Source organism: Rhagoletis zephyria, unplaced genomic scaffold (assembly GCF_001687245.7).
Source record: "Rhagoletis zephyria isolate East Lansing unplaced genomic scaffold, Rhagoletis_zephyria_1.1 Rzeph_scaffold_00186, whole genome shotgun sequence".
Classification (NCBI taxonomy): Eukaryota; Metazoa; Arthropoda; class Insecta; order Diptera; family Tephritidae; genus Rhagoletis; species Rhagoletis zephyria.
In genome coordinates, this window is record NW_016157270.1 from 3434 (window position 1) to 18774 (window position 15341).

Here is a 15341-nt window from a genome sequence, read left to right on the forward strand (position 1 = left end):
AAAAAAAAACAAAAACGATAATACTTAATAGTTTTGTTGAGTTGCTGACTTTGCGATTCTAAAAATTTTCTATTTTTATGACTCACACACACAAATACATTCGCACGTGAAAATAACTGTTATCACCTTGGCCGAGACAGACACTGGATGAGGTGAATATAAGCGTTGAAACCTGTGATCCGAGCACAAGAAATCAAGATGCAAATTCGCCGGGTGGCGTTGGCAGTGGAGGAGGCAGTGGTGCCGGCAGCGGCGGTGGTGGCGGCGGTGGCGGTGGCGGTGCAACGGCGCCGACATCACTGCCACAGGTGCCGCAGGGCAAATATAGTTTCATTCACAAGGTGGTAGATGGTATAACAATCATTGTGAATACGGTGAATGTGAAATTCTCGAGTGCAGCGTTCACGGCATCAGTGCAGGTAAGTGGGGCTCATCGGAGTTTAGCAATTAAGTGGTTCTGAAAAATGTAAATACAAACATACATACATACATACTACGTGTAGGTACTAACGTAGGAAATGAAAACTAGAAAATTGTATAAACTGAAGGGCAATTAATAGGTTGCAGTAATTGCTTTATGACGTGCATATGCACGTTTCTCTATCGGGTGGGTTAGAGGGTTTTTACTAGTGCATACGTAAGTATGTATGTGCTTATGTATAAATCTTTGCATTGATTTTAGGTTTTTTACTACTGGAAAAGGAAATATTAAAAAAAAAAAACCAAAACACCATCCTAGACTTGTTATTTCTTTAACCAGGGTTGTAATCGGCGCCCTAAATCGATGTGGTTCGGTTCAGTGGTTCGAACCACTTAGAAACACCACCGAAAGTCGGTAGTACGAGCAAAAGATAGAGCATCCCCGAATTCTTAGGTTTTATTTTTGCGTTTGCCAATAAAAAACATTTTCTTCCTATTTATTTGTAAATTTTATTGTGGCATATTTATATTTATTTCAACAGTGCTATTGAACTTTGTAACACCGTTTTTGTTTTTAAGGAACCAGTAACCACTGAGCTATGCACAACTCGTAAACTTTTCTTACTAATTCATTTCCTTATTCAACCTACTTACTACTAAGTATCAAGCGCTATTTAAACTTGACAGCGTAGTTGTTATTGTTTATTCTATACATTAAGTTATTAGATTTATTGTACAGTTTAAGGCAGGCTTATCCTAAAACAATTTTTGTTATTATTATTTTGGCGTAACAATATTTATGTACTTTTTAGCAATATATGTATTTTGAGCTTTCTAACACGATTTGTTTGTTAGGAAAAATGGAAGTCTATAATAGGATTTCTACAAGTTCGTCCACTACTAGGGGCTCGCCTGTGGATATCACTTTTTTGTTTTTACGATTTTGTCCCCAATTTCAGGTTTAGGAATTCTGGATAGAAGCGGCTTTTCTATCCACCTGATTTTCGTTTCTCGAATGCTCGTCTAGGAGTCTTGATAAGCGCCGGGTAAACTAGTTTTTTTTTTGTAAAATTTTTGTCTGTTGGCGATGCACTGAACTCTCGGGACTCTGGCTGCTATTTAATAGAAAAGTGGACGAAAAGATGGACGTTCGTTACGTCGTATAAGGCAACAAAAGTTCTTCTGTCTAAGGCTTTGTAAAATCTTGCAGATGCAATGGAAGAAGAGATTCGCTCACACAACAGGTTCTAACATTACTTACTTTGCACCTCCTGAACTCCTCACTGAACCTGGTGAGGTTAGCTGAATACCTTTCCTTGCGCTTAGTTTTGTTGAAAATCACGCTCACCTGTATCTGCGCGATCAGAGTTCCCGAGGACACCAGCCAGTTTTGAACTTACTCCTTTGCAAACTGATTAACTTTATGCTCTAACTCCATATAGTCCACTATTCTGTTCTTGAGGTCTGCTTTTAGGCCGGTTGATGTTAAGCTCATTGTTAAAAGTATGTACATATTTCAGTTTGTATTACTGGGATACCTCTTGGGATGACTTTCCTTGACCTCTGCCCCAAGCAATATTCTACCTCTAGATTCCGATGCGACCCACCATAGTGGAGCCAGCCAGGGTGCTGGACTGTCTATTGCCAAAAGTTACGTCAAGTAACTCTTGTAGTATTATATTATGGATATTAAGTCTTTTAACAACAATGCATTAAAGTAGTTACTCACCTCTCCGATTAGTATGAGTGTTGACACACTATATACTGTGCGAATTTTTAATGCAGATGATGGCCAACCGGAATATATTCTTACGCCATAACTCCTTATCGTCTCCTCTAACCACGATCTGGGCCTCTCCATCGAGATATTCCAAAATACCTTAAACCATGATTTAGTCCAGATCTTCCATGCTAATCTGGGCTAATGTCATTGAGTTCCTCTTCATTGAACGTCGAGGTCAAAGCGTTGTAAATCGTCCTCGGTTCGCTTGTCGAACTTCTGGTAGCTCCTGCTTAGTTGGTACATTAGAAAAGCTAACTTTTACGTTTCAAAACATATTTATGGCCGTTTTCTCAAGTACGTTTTAAAATTAACCTGCCGTTTAAACTTAAATTTTGTTCTGAAAAAGTGTGTTTGAAGGACAGACAAATTGCATAAGCTACTTGAGAAAACGACGCTTAATATAATTTTTCCAAAATGACGAACTCTTCTTTCCGCTACAAATATCAATATAAAAAATAACTATGTACTTAAATTTTAATCAACAGATGTCTCGCATTCGCGTCGAATCGAAAACACCCAAATGGGCAAACGCCGATCTACGATTCACCCGCCTCAAAGATCCTCAGAAAGGCATCATACTCATCTTCAAAGAGCTCTCCTGGCAAACGGTGCGCATTGAGGCCAGTTCCACACAAGACAAATCGCTCACTCCATTACGCTTGCTAACCAATCAGGCGCGCTGTCGGATCACATTACGGAAACGTCTTTCCGATTGTACGCTTTTAGCCTCGAGACTGGTGCTCATACTTGACGATCTCCTTTGGGTGCTCACCGATTCACAGCTGAAGGCGGCCTTACATTTTGTCGATTCGTTATCGGGTCTAATCAAAGCGGCGACACATGCAACACAAAAAAAGAATGCAGCTAGAAAACTACAGGTTATTTTTTAATTTGATTGCTTTTGACTTTGTATTAATCGTTTTCTTTTTTTTTTTTTTGTTTTGCCTCACAGACTCTGCCCGAGTATCAGGCATTAATTGCGCAACAACAAAATCGTCAATCTGATACAGCGCACACAACAACAGCGCAGAAAATGTTTAATGCTTTCGATGTGCGCGAGACTTCCTATCACTTTTTTAGTCAGCGCATCGATTTGCATTTGTGTGACGACGAAGGAGGTGAGCGCAAGCAGAGCAAGCATTTAAATTCGAAATGGATTATTTACCTAAAATGTATTACTTTTATTTAACTAGACGGCCGTTCAAGTTTTCCTGAGTTGGATAAAGGCGGCGCATTACAAATATCTGTACAAGCATTCCAAGTAGACTATTATCCTTATCATCTGGCCAAGTCGGATCGTGCGCACTGGGCGAAGTGAGTAGTATCTAATGTTAAATAGTCGACGTTATTCAAAGTTATTGCAACTCGTATCTTCCAACATTGCAGATATCGTGAGGCATCCGTATCGCCAGCGCTGTGGCTTAAAGAATCGCTCAATACATTCCGTGAAGCTGTACTCAATCTAAGTCAACCAAATCGCCCCTCCACTCATGCACCGCTCGAACGTACTGCACCTCCTTCACCCATCGCTCTAAATGTAAATGCGCTGCAGGCACAAAGTTTGGCGCATGCTGCGTCCGTGACAGCTGGTGGCACGCCGCCTGCTGTTACGTCGGGCACAACTACGCCTAATCGTCATGGTAGTAGCGGCGGTGGTTCCGGTAATGCCTCTGCTCTCTCTAGCCAGGTGACGCAAGCGCAACAACAAAAGGCGACTTTGGATAATTTAGCGAAATTAATGAGCGCCTGTGTTGTATTGCGTATCGAGGATTTTACATTGTATCGCGTCACTACATCGGGCAGGAAACAGATGCCTAAGGAGTTTGTGTCGGGTGAGTAGTGAGTTCGGCTGGTGGATAGTGAGTGACTACTTTAATACTCATGTAATCCAATCACGCTAGCAGCATAATTATTTGAATTACATCCTTGTATAAAATACAATTGATTCATTTAAACATTTGCTTTTCTCGTTATTCTTCCTCTACATGCAAAAAAAAAATGCATAACTGTACAAAATTCGGCGCACATATCATATCAATTTCATTAAATTACGCACGTTTAGCACAAAATAAAAGGAAATCACGTTCAGGTACTAAAAGCGTATATATTCGGCGTTTTTTACTAAAAAGGAAAAAAAATCGTTGATGTTGTTTTGTTTTTTTTTATGTTATAAATGCCGTTTTTTGTTTAAATGTGTGTTTGTTAATAAGGCTATTGGATGTTATTGTACAAAACAGCATAAAAGTTCTACAGCGACTTGTTTGGGGTCGACTGCTGGAGGCGACGTTGCCGCCGATGCATTCAAAAGGACTCGCTATTCGTTATTAGGCTCGGTAAGAGAACATCCAGCACGTGGTGGCTTCCACTTAAAGTATTCTTCGAGGTCAATTGACGATTTACGAAGGTTATCTGCGTTAGCCTAAATCATAATTATTAAAAAGAATTACAAATATCTGTCTATATATTGACATCGAAGACATAGGCAGGTTTTCTTCACTTAGACCTTTTCTTGTGGTCGAGGGCGCCCTTGCTTATTTGTCAGAGGACCATCATCCACGCGGACAATATGCCAAAGCCAATCCGCTAAGTAGCTGTTAGACGTGGGAAGTGCGAATGGTTTTTAAAAGGCAGTCAAACTCAAAATGTCATGCAAAGTGACTTTGGAAAGCAGTTTCAATTTCCAAAAATCGAACTTTTTGGTTCTAATTTTTGCCAGTTTAAGCGGTCAAAGTAGAAAATTCCACTTTCAAATGTGTTGCTAGACATTTTTATGCTTATAAAAAAGTTAATGACCGGAAAAATTTACTGAAACCCTAACTTCTATAAAAGTCGAATGCAATAATATTTATATACTAGAATAAATTAACCCAAACTATTTCTTTTCAACAGTTTTATACTATATTCAGCGATAGCCCAGAGTAATTTTTATTTCCGAAAGTGATTTATACAAATCTGCAGAAGGACTTTTTGGGTGTTTATACGGAAAAGTTGCCTTTCGCCTTCGCATTTTGACAGCAAAATGCGTAGAAAAAACGCTTGCATTGCGATAGTCATATCGACATCAGTACGATAAACATGATACTATCGATGAAGCAATGTCGATAAATCTCTCAATAACAATATCGATATACCTATCGATAAAAATACCAATAAATCCATCGATCAAAATACCGAAAAATATATCGATTACACTATCGATAAGAATAACGATAAATGAATCGATAATAATATCGAAAAATATATCGATAACAATGTAAGTAATATACATTTAACAATGCAACAGTAATTACAATTTGACGGTATCTGCTCATTAAAAAAAAATGCACTGAAATGTTAAGGAGGCAAAAGTCCATTTAACACTAAAAGAATATAGTCACAAAACTAGGAGCGAAATATGGTAAAACTGCGTAAAGATTTTTTAAAAGGACTTTGAAATTACAAAGATATGATTAGTTTTAAAACTTATTTAAAAAATTTGGTGCAGTGTAGAATGACAATATGGGCACCAAAGCGAAGAGAAAATTATGTAGAATTGAGGAAAATTAAAGTTTTTGGTGCATAAGGACGAATATGTATTGAAAATGCACTTTTAAAATTTTGTCCTTGTGCATTGTGGCGAATTTTTAGTATTAATTTTTGAAAACAATCCTATAATTGTAAGCATTAATATCGTTCTACTCAAAATAATAAAAATAAATAAATAAAAGGCAATTTTATACCAATTCGTCCTCGTAAACCAAAAAAATTTATTATGTATATTTAAGTTCTAAAGAATCTTTTCTTTCATTTGGTACCCATATTTATATTCTACATTCCACTGATTTTTTTAAATAAGTTTTGGAAGTAATCATATGTATCATTGAAATTTCAATGTTCTTAAAAAATCGTAACGCCATAGACTGCGGCTTTTACTATTCCCTCGGTAAGCCCAACAGGCTTTTTGTATCACCATAACTTTTTTCCACCTGCCTCTATATAGTCGAAACACTTCATTATACATATTTGGCCATTAGTTTTGGGAGTATATTGACTGTTTTGTGGTTTTTAATTTTTTTGTTTGTTTTTGTTGCACGGTGTTACACTTCAATTGCAGGGATAGAGGTATATATTATTATTATTATATATGTATATATGTACGTATGTAACATCACTTAGGTAAAATACATCGGTCCAAATTGATATAAGTCACTAATTTTTCTAAAGAATTTATTTCCCCTAATGAAAGGTGGTAATTTTTCCATGACTATACCGAATTATTTATACTGAGAAAAAATATAGGTATCCTAAGATAACAAATGCAAGTAAATCCTTTCGAAAGTTTGCATCAATGTTTTTAAGCGTGTTGAAACGAAATCCCTTATATATGTCGATTTAAAAACAAAGTGAATTATGCCAATTTCAAAAATAAACGGCTCAAATATTTATGTAAACAAATTTGAACATTTTTGCTGATTTAGGGACGAAATTTTTGAAAAAAAAGTCAAATTAGCTGCTCTAGTGCTGCCTTACTTCACACAGAATATTCGAAGTAAAATGCGTGGAAACATGAAAAACTTCTGAATAGCTACTAGTGAAATTCCGGTCAATAAAAACTGGTTCATAGTCATAGTCATTTGTATTAGATGTTAAAGCATCGAAACACCGAACACCGTATACGGGAAAAATACAGGGCATTAAAAGAAATATAGAACATTTGGCGTCACATATAAAATAAATCAATTACCAGGACAATTGACTAAGAGGACTGTCCCGCATAATGCAGGACGGATGGTCACCGCAGGTATAACTATAGAGTTCAGTTACTTGGTACTTGTTGTTGTTATTCTTGCTTACGTACCAGCAGAAAACAAGTAGTATCTAAAAAAAAGACCTTGGTACACAAACATATGTAGCTGATACCGAAATTTTTTTGCACTATGACCATTCTTGAAGCTATGCTAATTTGCTTCATGTTATACCACATATGCATGCGACATTCAACTAAAATTCTTATGAAGTCATATCTGTTTGTTATATTCAGCTTTTATTCCAATTTAACATACGAGTCAATTCGTTTACTACTAGTACTCAAAACATTTTATTTTCTAGGTGACAAGGAGCGTTATTCTTTTCCCTCTGATATGTCCATTGTACATGCCGAGTTTACTTACTTTTATTATCCTGGTGATTTTATATTTCCTTGTAAGTATTATATTTGACTTTTCACTAGCAAAACGTTTGCAATTTAATCATAATTCTTTTCTTCCCTTTTCACCTTTAGTGCCACCGTCCAAAGTATTTGTTCACATAAATCCCTTACAAGTGCACTTCGATTTAAGTTCCGTACTTTGGCTCAATTCATTTGCGCTTAATTTACATGAGAGTTTATTGCGTACCAGCGTTGGTTCGGCAAGTGGTGTTTCTTCTACGGCGCGCGGTTCGGTCTCCTCTAGTGGCTCACAACGTGGTGCACAGAGTGTGCTGGGTTCGCAGGGTTCGCAGGGTTCGCAGGGTTCACGCAACTCACAATCGGCCATATTTCAGGTGCAACAACAAGAAGAGCCCAATCTAATGTATATGGATGTGAAAATTGAAGCGATTATGCCGCGTGTCGTCATCGAATCAACCGTAGATGTGCCCAATCAAAAGGATCGCCCAAGAATTATGCAAATTCAAATTTCACGTTTTGCCATTACAAACATACGTGAAATGGGTTCGTCGCGCGCTGATTTAGCGCAAGCTTTACATTCACTACAAGAGGGTTCACTCGTCTTCGGCACGGAATTTCCATCGATGAGCGGTGATATGTGCATTGTCACTGATCGCATACTATCGCATGTGGCCGCTGCGGATGTGGGTGTTCCCGCAGTAGCAGGAACCTCGACGGCGGCGGCGGCCGCGGCGGCAACGACGACTTCCATGGCAGCAACACAATTTTCTTTGCAACAACAAGCGCAATCACAGTTGCCAGCACAGCTGTCGAAATCCGCTTCAACACAGAATTTGACACGTTACGCCATGTGGTCGGAGCCGCGCGATGTATGGTGTATCAAATTGGATCCGGTGTGGGTTGACTTCTTGGGTGCACGCTCTTTGGGAGCCAACAAATCTATACCATTTGTTGACGCCGTTCCAGTAACCCTTTGGCTGCATTCTGGTGTTGGTGCCATGTCAAAGTCGGCGGCGGCGGCAAGCATCGTAAACAATTCAAATACATCCAGCGTGAAAGGATTCTCCGTCGAAACGAATATCAATTGCATGGATTATGCGGATGGTCGAAATTTGCCACGCAATCCATTCCTGAGTGAGGAAGATGTACGCATGGGCATGGATTGGAAGCAGCAACGTTCCTTTAATGGTGCCGGCGAAAGCGTCGACGCTGCAATTGGTGGTGGAAGGTCGAAAGAAACGGGCGCAAAGGACGCAAACACCGAACGCACCGCCGATATGCATGCCATTGCGCACATATCCAATTTGGTGAGTGTGCAAATCGATCATTATCAGTACTTGTTCCTATTGCGGCTAGCCGAGGAGATGACAGAAATGGCTATGTTCCTGTCAATGGATGCCGAACGTATTTTACAAAAGGTATGCGCTGAATTTTAATGGAATGGAGTTTTTAATTATTTCATTTTTTTTGTAACTATCTTGCAGCAAAATACGAAGAAATCAATGATATTCGGTTGTGTTATACCGCAAATCGAAGTAACACTCGTGATGCCATCGCCAACACCTGGTAAGGAATCGAGTGGTGGTGATGCTGAAAGTGTCTTACCCGATTCAGCTAGTTTGGGTGATGATTTACACATGAATAGTAAGATTTATTTTTGTTTATTTCGTATCTTAAGTTTTAGTGACTAAATTTATAACAACAACTTCCAACAAAATCAGTGTTTATATAACACACTTTTTTCGGTCACTTAACTATTCTCTTTTTCTTGCTTTGTTTGATTTCGAACATTAATTTTATTTAAAAAGTAGTATTTTTTCTTTTACACTTTGTAGTTTAGAATGAGAAATCGCCCAGTTTAGAAAGTAATGCGAATGGAATTAACAACAATTTTAGATTGACTGCAACAATTTTTTTTTTGCATACATTAATAAATCCTATTTAAGAAAGGAGTTCATATGCCTATAAACAGTTGTAAGCTTATATTCAGTTTTATATATTTCGTAATAACTAACACAAAATGTGTTATTTTAAATGGGGTAGAAAAAAATAAAATTAAGCAAAGAACAGAAAGAACTATAAACTTAGCGCGGCAAAATTTCGATTGTATGACGAATAAATCCTTGATATAAACACTACGTCTGACGGAATCCGCAATATATATATTAATTTCGCTTTTTTTTATTAATTTCAGTTCCGTCAGCTTTTAATGACATTTCCTACGAGCACAGTGGTGGTCCCAAGCGCTTTACTTACGCTGCAATGCCTTCTTTCTACAAAAACCTTTCAGCTAATTCTGGGTCAAGATACCTATTTCTAGAATCCTAAGCTTGTTAGCGATTCCTATGAGAGTACACATATCAAATTTGAAATGTAAAGCTCGTATGCGCTATCATACTCCCAACAGTAGGTCTCAATGAAAGCAGTTCTTAATATGACAGTTTTAAAGTTTAATGCTTCGAAAATTAAAAAAAAATGGCAATATGATTTAAATTTTTGTTTAAATTATTCACTTGGTGTCTCACTTAAAAATGTATGTATGCATATCGATACATACATATTCTTTTTACATGAGTTTTATAATGGCGGTTATAGCCATTATATGCTTCTTTCATCTACTCTCTTCACCCCTTGGTTGTCTCTTTTATTCTCGGTTTCTCAACTGTCGTCCTGTTAAAACTGAATCTAAAATCTAGTGTCCTAAATACTCTTGACCAATAAAATCAGTATTTATTTCAATCAAATGTATGAACGTGTGTGTGCGTAGTGTACTAATTAATAATTTTCTGAGTGCTTACTTTTTTTTTATTAACATTCGCATGTTTTGTTCTCACAACTAACACTAAACGAATAACTAACTTAACGTAGAAGCTTACAATTGAACTCAGCTACATTGATCAGCCACAGACCACTACTGCAAAAAAATAAAATAATTAACCATTACTTGCTAACTTTCAAGCAATCACTACTCTACTCGTTTTCATATAAAATACTACTTATCTTTTCTTGCAAATCGCATGCGACCTCAACACCGAGCTTCTAATTTATCACGTCCTTTGATAGGTACAAACACTATATGGCCTACACCTCCATTGGAGGAAGTAAAACGGAATATATATGGCAGTGTGGAAACACCTTCCCCAGTCACCAATGAGCCACTCTTCGATGGTGGCATGCATATTTCCAATCCCAATACACATGGGTAAGTACAATGCAATATTTACGAGTATTTTTTTGTGAGATTGCTTGGAGAAATTAAATTTTACTATTACTTTACAGTTATAATGTGCAAATACAAAGTACACCAACAGTTGCGTCCTCCACACCCAGTCAGGGTTCACGTCCCGACACTGGTGTCTATTCACAGTCCATTACAGCATCGACGAAAAGTGTGCGTTCGACACGTACTTCCACAACAGGCGATGCGACTAGCATAACCAAAGAAATCAATTCTAGTATGGAAAATTTTGAAGAAAAAAGTTCTATAGCTCAAAAGACTTACGATAAGTTTAAGCTTCTACTATTAACTTTTCTTTTTTTCTCACTTTTCTTTTAGGTCTCATGTCTATGAAGAAAGGCTTCTCCAGTTTTATGACATCCATAGATTCGGCCATTAAGTCAGGAGCGCCAAATGATGACACCAGTGACACATTCTCTATACAAAGTGATATTAGTTCAGATTCGGAAAATTTCGCCATTGTTATGGGCGATGATAAGACTATGGATTGCATTGATGTGATGTTTAGGTATGAGGTTTTTAAAAATCCACTATTTTCTCTACAATACTATTTATTGTCTTTACTTTAATTTCTACGTACATAGATTAAATCCCTTCACCAATGATACCAACTTGAAAGTATCACCCGTTGAGGTGGCTAGCGAAGTGCTGGAAGAGCCTAGTTATAATAAAACTAATCTGTCATCGCCCTCCGAACCGTCTGAGGCAAGCACGTGGCGGCGTCGTGATTTAGTCTCAATGGCGACTTTTAGGTTTGTATAGTGTTTGCATTGTAAAACGATTTTAAATTATGCTCTACTCTGCATATTAGACTCACCACGGTTGAATTGATACGCCAAAATGAGGGCAACTCTTCATCGTTGCGCGTACAAGTGGCCGCAGTTTCTTGCGACGAGTGTGGCGCAATTCCTTGGGATGAACTGCAGGTAGGTTTTTTGTTATTAAATGGCTTGTTAGTTTTTTTCTTCTATAAAATATTTTACATTATACTTAATACCTAATGGTACAATATATTTTTACTCAACCAATTTCTTTACATGTGTTGTTTATGGGTTAAATTCATTTTTGTTTTGTTTGAATTATTGGCTTTTGTGTTTAATTTTTTGTTTTCACTGTTTAAGTTTTTTATGTTTGGAATTTATTTTTGGTTGTCTGTTTCAGTGTCTTTAAGTTAAACTTTCCGATATCCTTGTTTTGTTTTTATTAGTATTGTTTTATTTATTTATTTTTGTTTTTAACCAAAGTTAATTGTAAATAACCAACATTTCTAAATTTTTTTTTTTTTTAATTCTGGGTTTTATTTAAGTCAATTTTTTTCGAAATTATAATTTATTAATTAATGTTATAAAATATGCAATTACTGTCTCGTTACAACTTTTTGCATGCCTATGAATTTCGATTTTCTCAAATTTTCTTCCTTCACAATCGAAATCATATTATCATCAAAGAAAAGAAGAAATTTAAACGTATAAACGCCGATAGCTGGTGGTATTTTTGTATGGAAAACGAAAATGTATAGGAAGTCATTATTTTACAATTTTATGAACTTGAGAGAGTAGTAAAAGCATTTGTTGATTAGTGTGGCGTAATAACAGCCAGTTGAAATATGTCTATTGGGAGATGTGGTGGTGATCCCCAAAATAGCGTCAATCATCAATTTACTGTAAAAACAACTTTTTAACAATTAGTTAGCTTAACATCCGGCCTATGTGCCACGAAGAGTCAAGGCCAAGGGCGCTTTTGCTTTTAACTGAAGTGGTTGAACGCCGGTTTAATTTTTCTTATTTTTGGCTCTACAAGTTCAGCTGATTGTTGGATTTATTAACATCGATTTTGTTTTGTACAGAAAAAGGTTCCCCAACATAGTTGTGTGCAACCAAAGCTTTGCATATTCATTTTGAAAAAAAATTTTCTATGTATCTGCCAGCATTCCGAATTACTAATTTTAAGCCACAAGATGAGAAGATAAGTATCGTTATCTCAGTTTATGATTTCAAAAGTGAGAGCAACTCAGTGACAACTAGTCCCATTTCAAGTATACTTATTCTCAAACGCTTTTCATACAATCCAAAGCTGTATATAATGCAATATCGTATATACCTTTTAAATGCTGCATATCAAATAATCAACAACAAACATGCAAAAAAAAAAAATCACATTGTAAAAAAATTATATTTTAAAAATTTGATTTTTGTTTTTCTCTTTTCTCTCTCTTTTCAACAAAATTCTCGATGTGTGCTAAATTGTCAACATTTATATAAATATATACCAAACTACAAACATAACCAAACATTTTACTTTCAAAACACTTAACACACATACATATTTGTGAAATGCGAATTTTCGAATTCGTTAAAACCAAATTGCTACACAACAAATATTGCGAAAACCTTTACTGAAAAATACAATCTGCAACGTAAAAATACGACAATCATGAAAAAAAAATACAAAACAAATAAAAAATCCAAATCTACTTACAATTGAAAACGAAAACCAAAAACAAAACAGAAAGCGCAACAAGCAAACAAGGTATATCAAAGAAATTATTAAAATTCTTCTAAATTTTAAGTAAAATTCTTTAATATTAAGCATTCAATTTATATTACTGGTATTTGTGTTTCAACTGTGTCTGCATTTAGTTGGGTTCTACGGTGATTTCAATTCTTTTTTTGTTTGTTATTTTCGAGTTGTTAAATTCAGTTATTTTATTTTTTTAATATTTAATATTTCTTTTTTGAAGTAGTTTTGTATTGAGCGGTTGCGCTACTTTGATGCTAAGTCTTGCTTGAAACCCCCACTTCCCTCCTTCACTTTTTGGAAAAAAACTTATATAAAAACTGTTTGAGATTATTGTTATTATGATTGATCAAAATTCATTCGTTACTTTTTAGTAGTGCATCTAATCTGTTATTAATATAAATTAAATAAGACCCGCATTGATCTAACTCGAAAGCTAACCCAGGTTTATTTGAGACGCCTTGGAATGACTTTAAATTTTTATATACACATTTACAATTTAGCAAATAGCGAGTGCGAGTTGCTAACAAATTTTAGAAGGTTTCGGCGACATATTTTGATTCATCTCATTTCTTTTTGGTTTAGTAGTTCCTAATTCTAGTAAAAAAAACTAGATGCTGCGACCTGAAACGTCTTTTGTTCCCTAAATATTTACAGTCCCAAACCTGAATTATGACTTTTGGTAAATATCAACGTAGACCACAAAACCTTTCCGATCCCACAAAGTTAGTTGAGGAGTCCTCTCGTTCCAACTCGTTGCTTTGAACCTTCTCAGATCTGTTGTTGTAGTTCTTGCTGCCGAAAGTTTAAGCATTTAGTCAGTCCTCAAATTGTTTTGATTTGATCATCCCTGTTGGCAAAGGCCTGGTTATCTGAGGGGATAGCTGAAAATGCGCCCTATAATACTTTTTGAGGGTTTATTTTGACGCAGGATAAGATTGGTAATACAGCAGCCTATACCATCTTGGGGCGTTTGCCCATTCGAATTGCAAGTTAGTTGGAAGGGATAGGAAGGCATTGGAAGGGATAGGAAGGTACTTGATGGGTCCTATCCCAGCCAGTGGAAGGAATTAGAAGGTATTGGAAGGGATAGAAAGACATTGGAAGGGATAGGAACGCGTATAGAGTGGCATTGGAAGGGGTGAGAAGGCATTGAAAGGGATAGAAACGCATTGGAAGGGATACGAAGGCATTTGAAAGGATATAAATACGTTGGAAGGGATAGGAAGACATTTGAAGGGATAGGAAGGCAGTGGAAGGTTTAGAAAGGAGTTGGAAGGTTTAGGCCCCTATTATGAGTTGCATTCGATTTTCGACTGTGGTCGAAAGTGCTGAGCGAACGAATTTTCATTTGGTATTATGGCGTTCATTCGATGAAGAATAGCGCTATTGTGAATTTCGCTCGTTTAGGTTGTTCACAATAGTATATTTTTCACCGCTGAGAAGCTTTGTTTACAAATCGAGCAAACTAAATAGTGTGCTTATACATATTTATGTAAATTTGTTCTAATTAAAATGAAGTAAAAAAGAAAGCAAGTTTATAAAAACGTGGTAAAATGAGTACAACGAGTTCTGGTTCAACGATTCGTCAGAGGATGAGAGCTTAGTAAACTGGCCAGGAGTAGCAAATGTTTAAGAGAGTTTAAGTTTATTAGTCTTTCGAATATATTTTGATATAAAATATATTTAAGAAATTTGTCTACAGATTCATTAAAAAGTTCCGACCATCTAAAGAGGCGTTTGTGAGCCAAATCTATTTAAAATATTTTAAAACTATCAACAGCGCTACGATTTTGTTCTCAGAGATCGTGCCAACAGAGTATTGGGATTTTCTTTCACAAGTAAAACCAGCCTTTCGAGCTTGTGTTTAGTATTCACGATGTTAGAACTGCATGAAATTAATAAAAATTGTTTAAAATTAGTGTCTAGCCGCCAAAATGTAAGAACATATACAAAATCATACATTTTTCACAATTTTCTAACACTTCGCTACACCATCGAAAGCAAAATTCTGTTCGACAGAAAATTCGATACTCAACGAAAATTTCGACACGCTTGCATAGCTCATAATACGAATTTCACTTTCGATCTTCGATCTTCGATAGTCAGCGAAGATCGAAAATCGAATACAGCTCATAATAAGGGCCTTAGAAAGAAATTGGAAGGGATACGAAGGCGTTGGAAGGGATAGGAAGGCAGTGGAAGGTATTGGAAGGGATTAGAAGGCATTGGAA

The 15341-nt window shown here is 36.4% G+C and overlaps 1 protein-coding gene across 4 annotated transcripts in view; it reads left to right on the top strand.

Moving 5' to 3' along the window:
• Nucleotides 1–337: 337 nt before the first annotated feature.
• The window catches only part of TpnC25D (Troponin C at 25D), a 60260-nt gene continuing 45256 nt past the window's right edge, over nucleotides 338–15341 (top strand). For 3 of the 4 annotated variants that reach the window (XR_001846684.1, XM_017609056.1, XM_017609057.1), the window contains exons 1-15: nucleotides 338–419; nucleotides 2689–3081; nucleotides 3156–3321; nucleotides 3397–3517; nucleotides 3590–4035; nucleotides 4266–4292; nucleotides 7292–7384; nucleotides 7464–8770; nucleotides 8837–8996; nucleotides 10416–10554; nucleotides 10632–10807; nucleotides 10909–11098; nucleotides 11175–11342; nucleotides 11402–11516; nucleotides 13099–13119. Coding sequence is in view for 3 of the 4 variants with exons in the window: in XM_017609056.1 (XP_017464545.1) it covers nucleotides 2689–3081; nucleotides 3156–3321; nucleotides 3397–3517; nucleotides 3590–4035; nucleotides 4266–4292; nucleotides 7292–7384; nucleotides 7464–8770; nucleotides 8837–8996; nucleotides 10416–10554; nucleotides 10632–10807; nucleotides 10909–11098; nucleotides 11175–11342; nucleotides 11402–11516; nucleotides 13099–13119 (3522 nt within the window). In the remaining variant the exon portion in view is untranslated. The remainder of the gene's footprint in view (nucleotides 420–2688; nucleotides 3082–3155; nucleotides 3322–3396; nucleotides 3518–3589; nucleotides 4036–4265; nucleotides 4293–7291; nucleotides 7385–7463; nucleotides 8771–8836; nucleotides 8997–10415; nucleotides 10555–10631; nucleotides 10808–10908; nucleotides 11099–11174; nucleotides 11343–11401; nucleotides 11517–13098; nucleotides 13120–15341) is intronic. The other variant, XM_017609055.1, reaches the window with a different exon arrangement.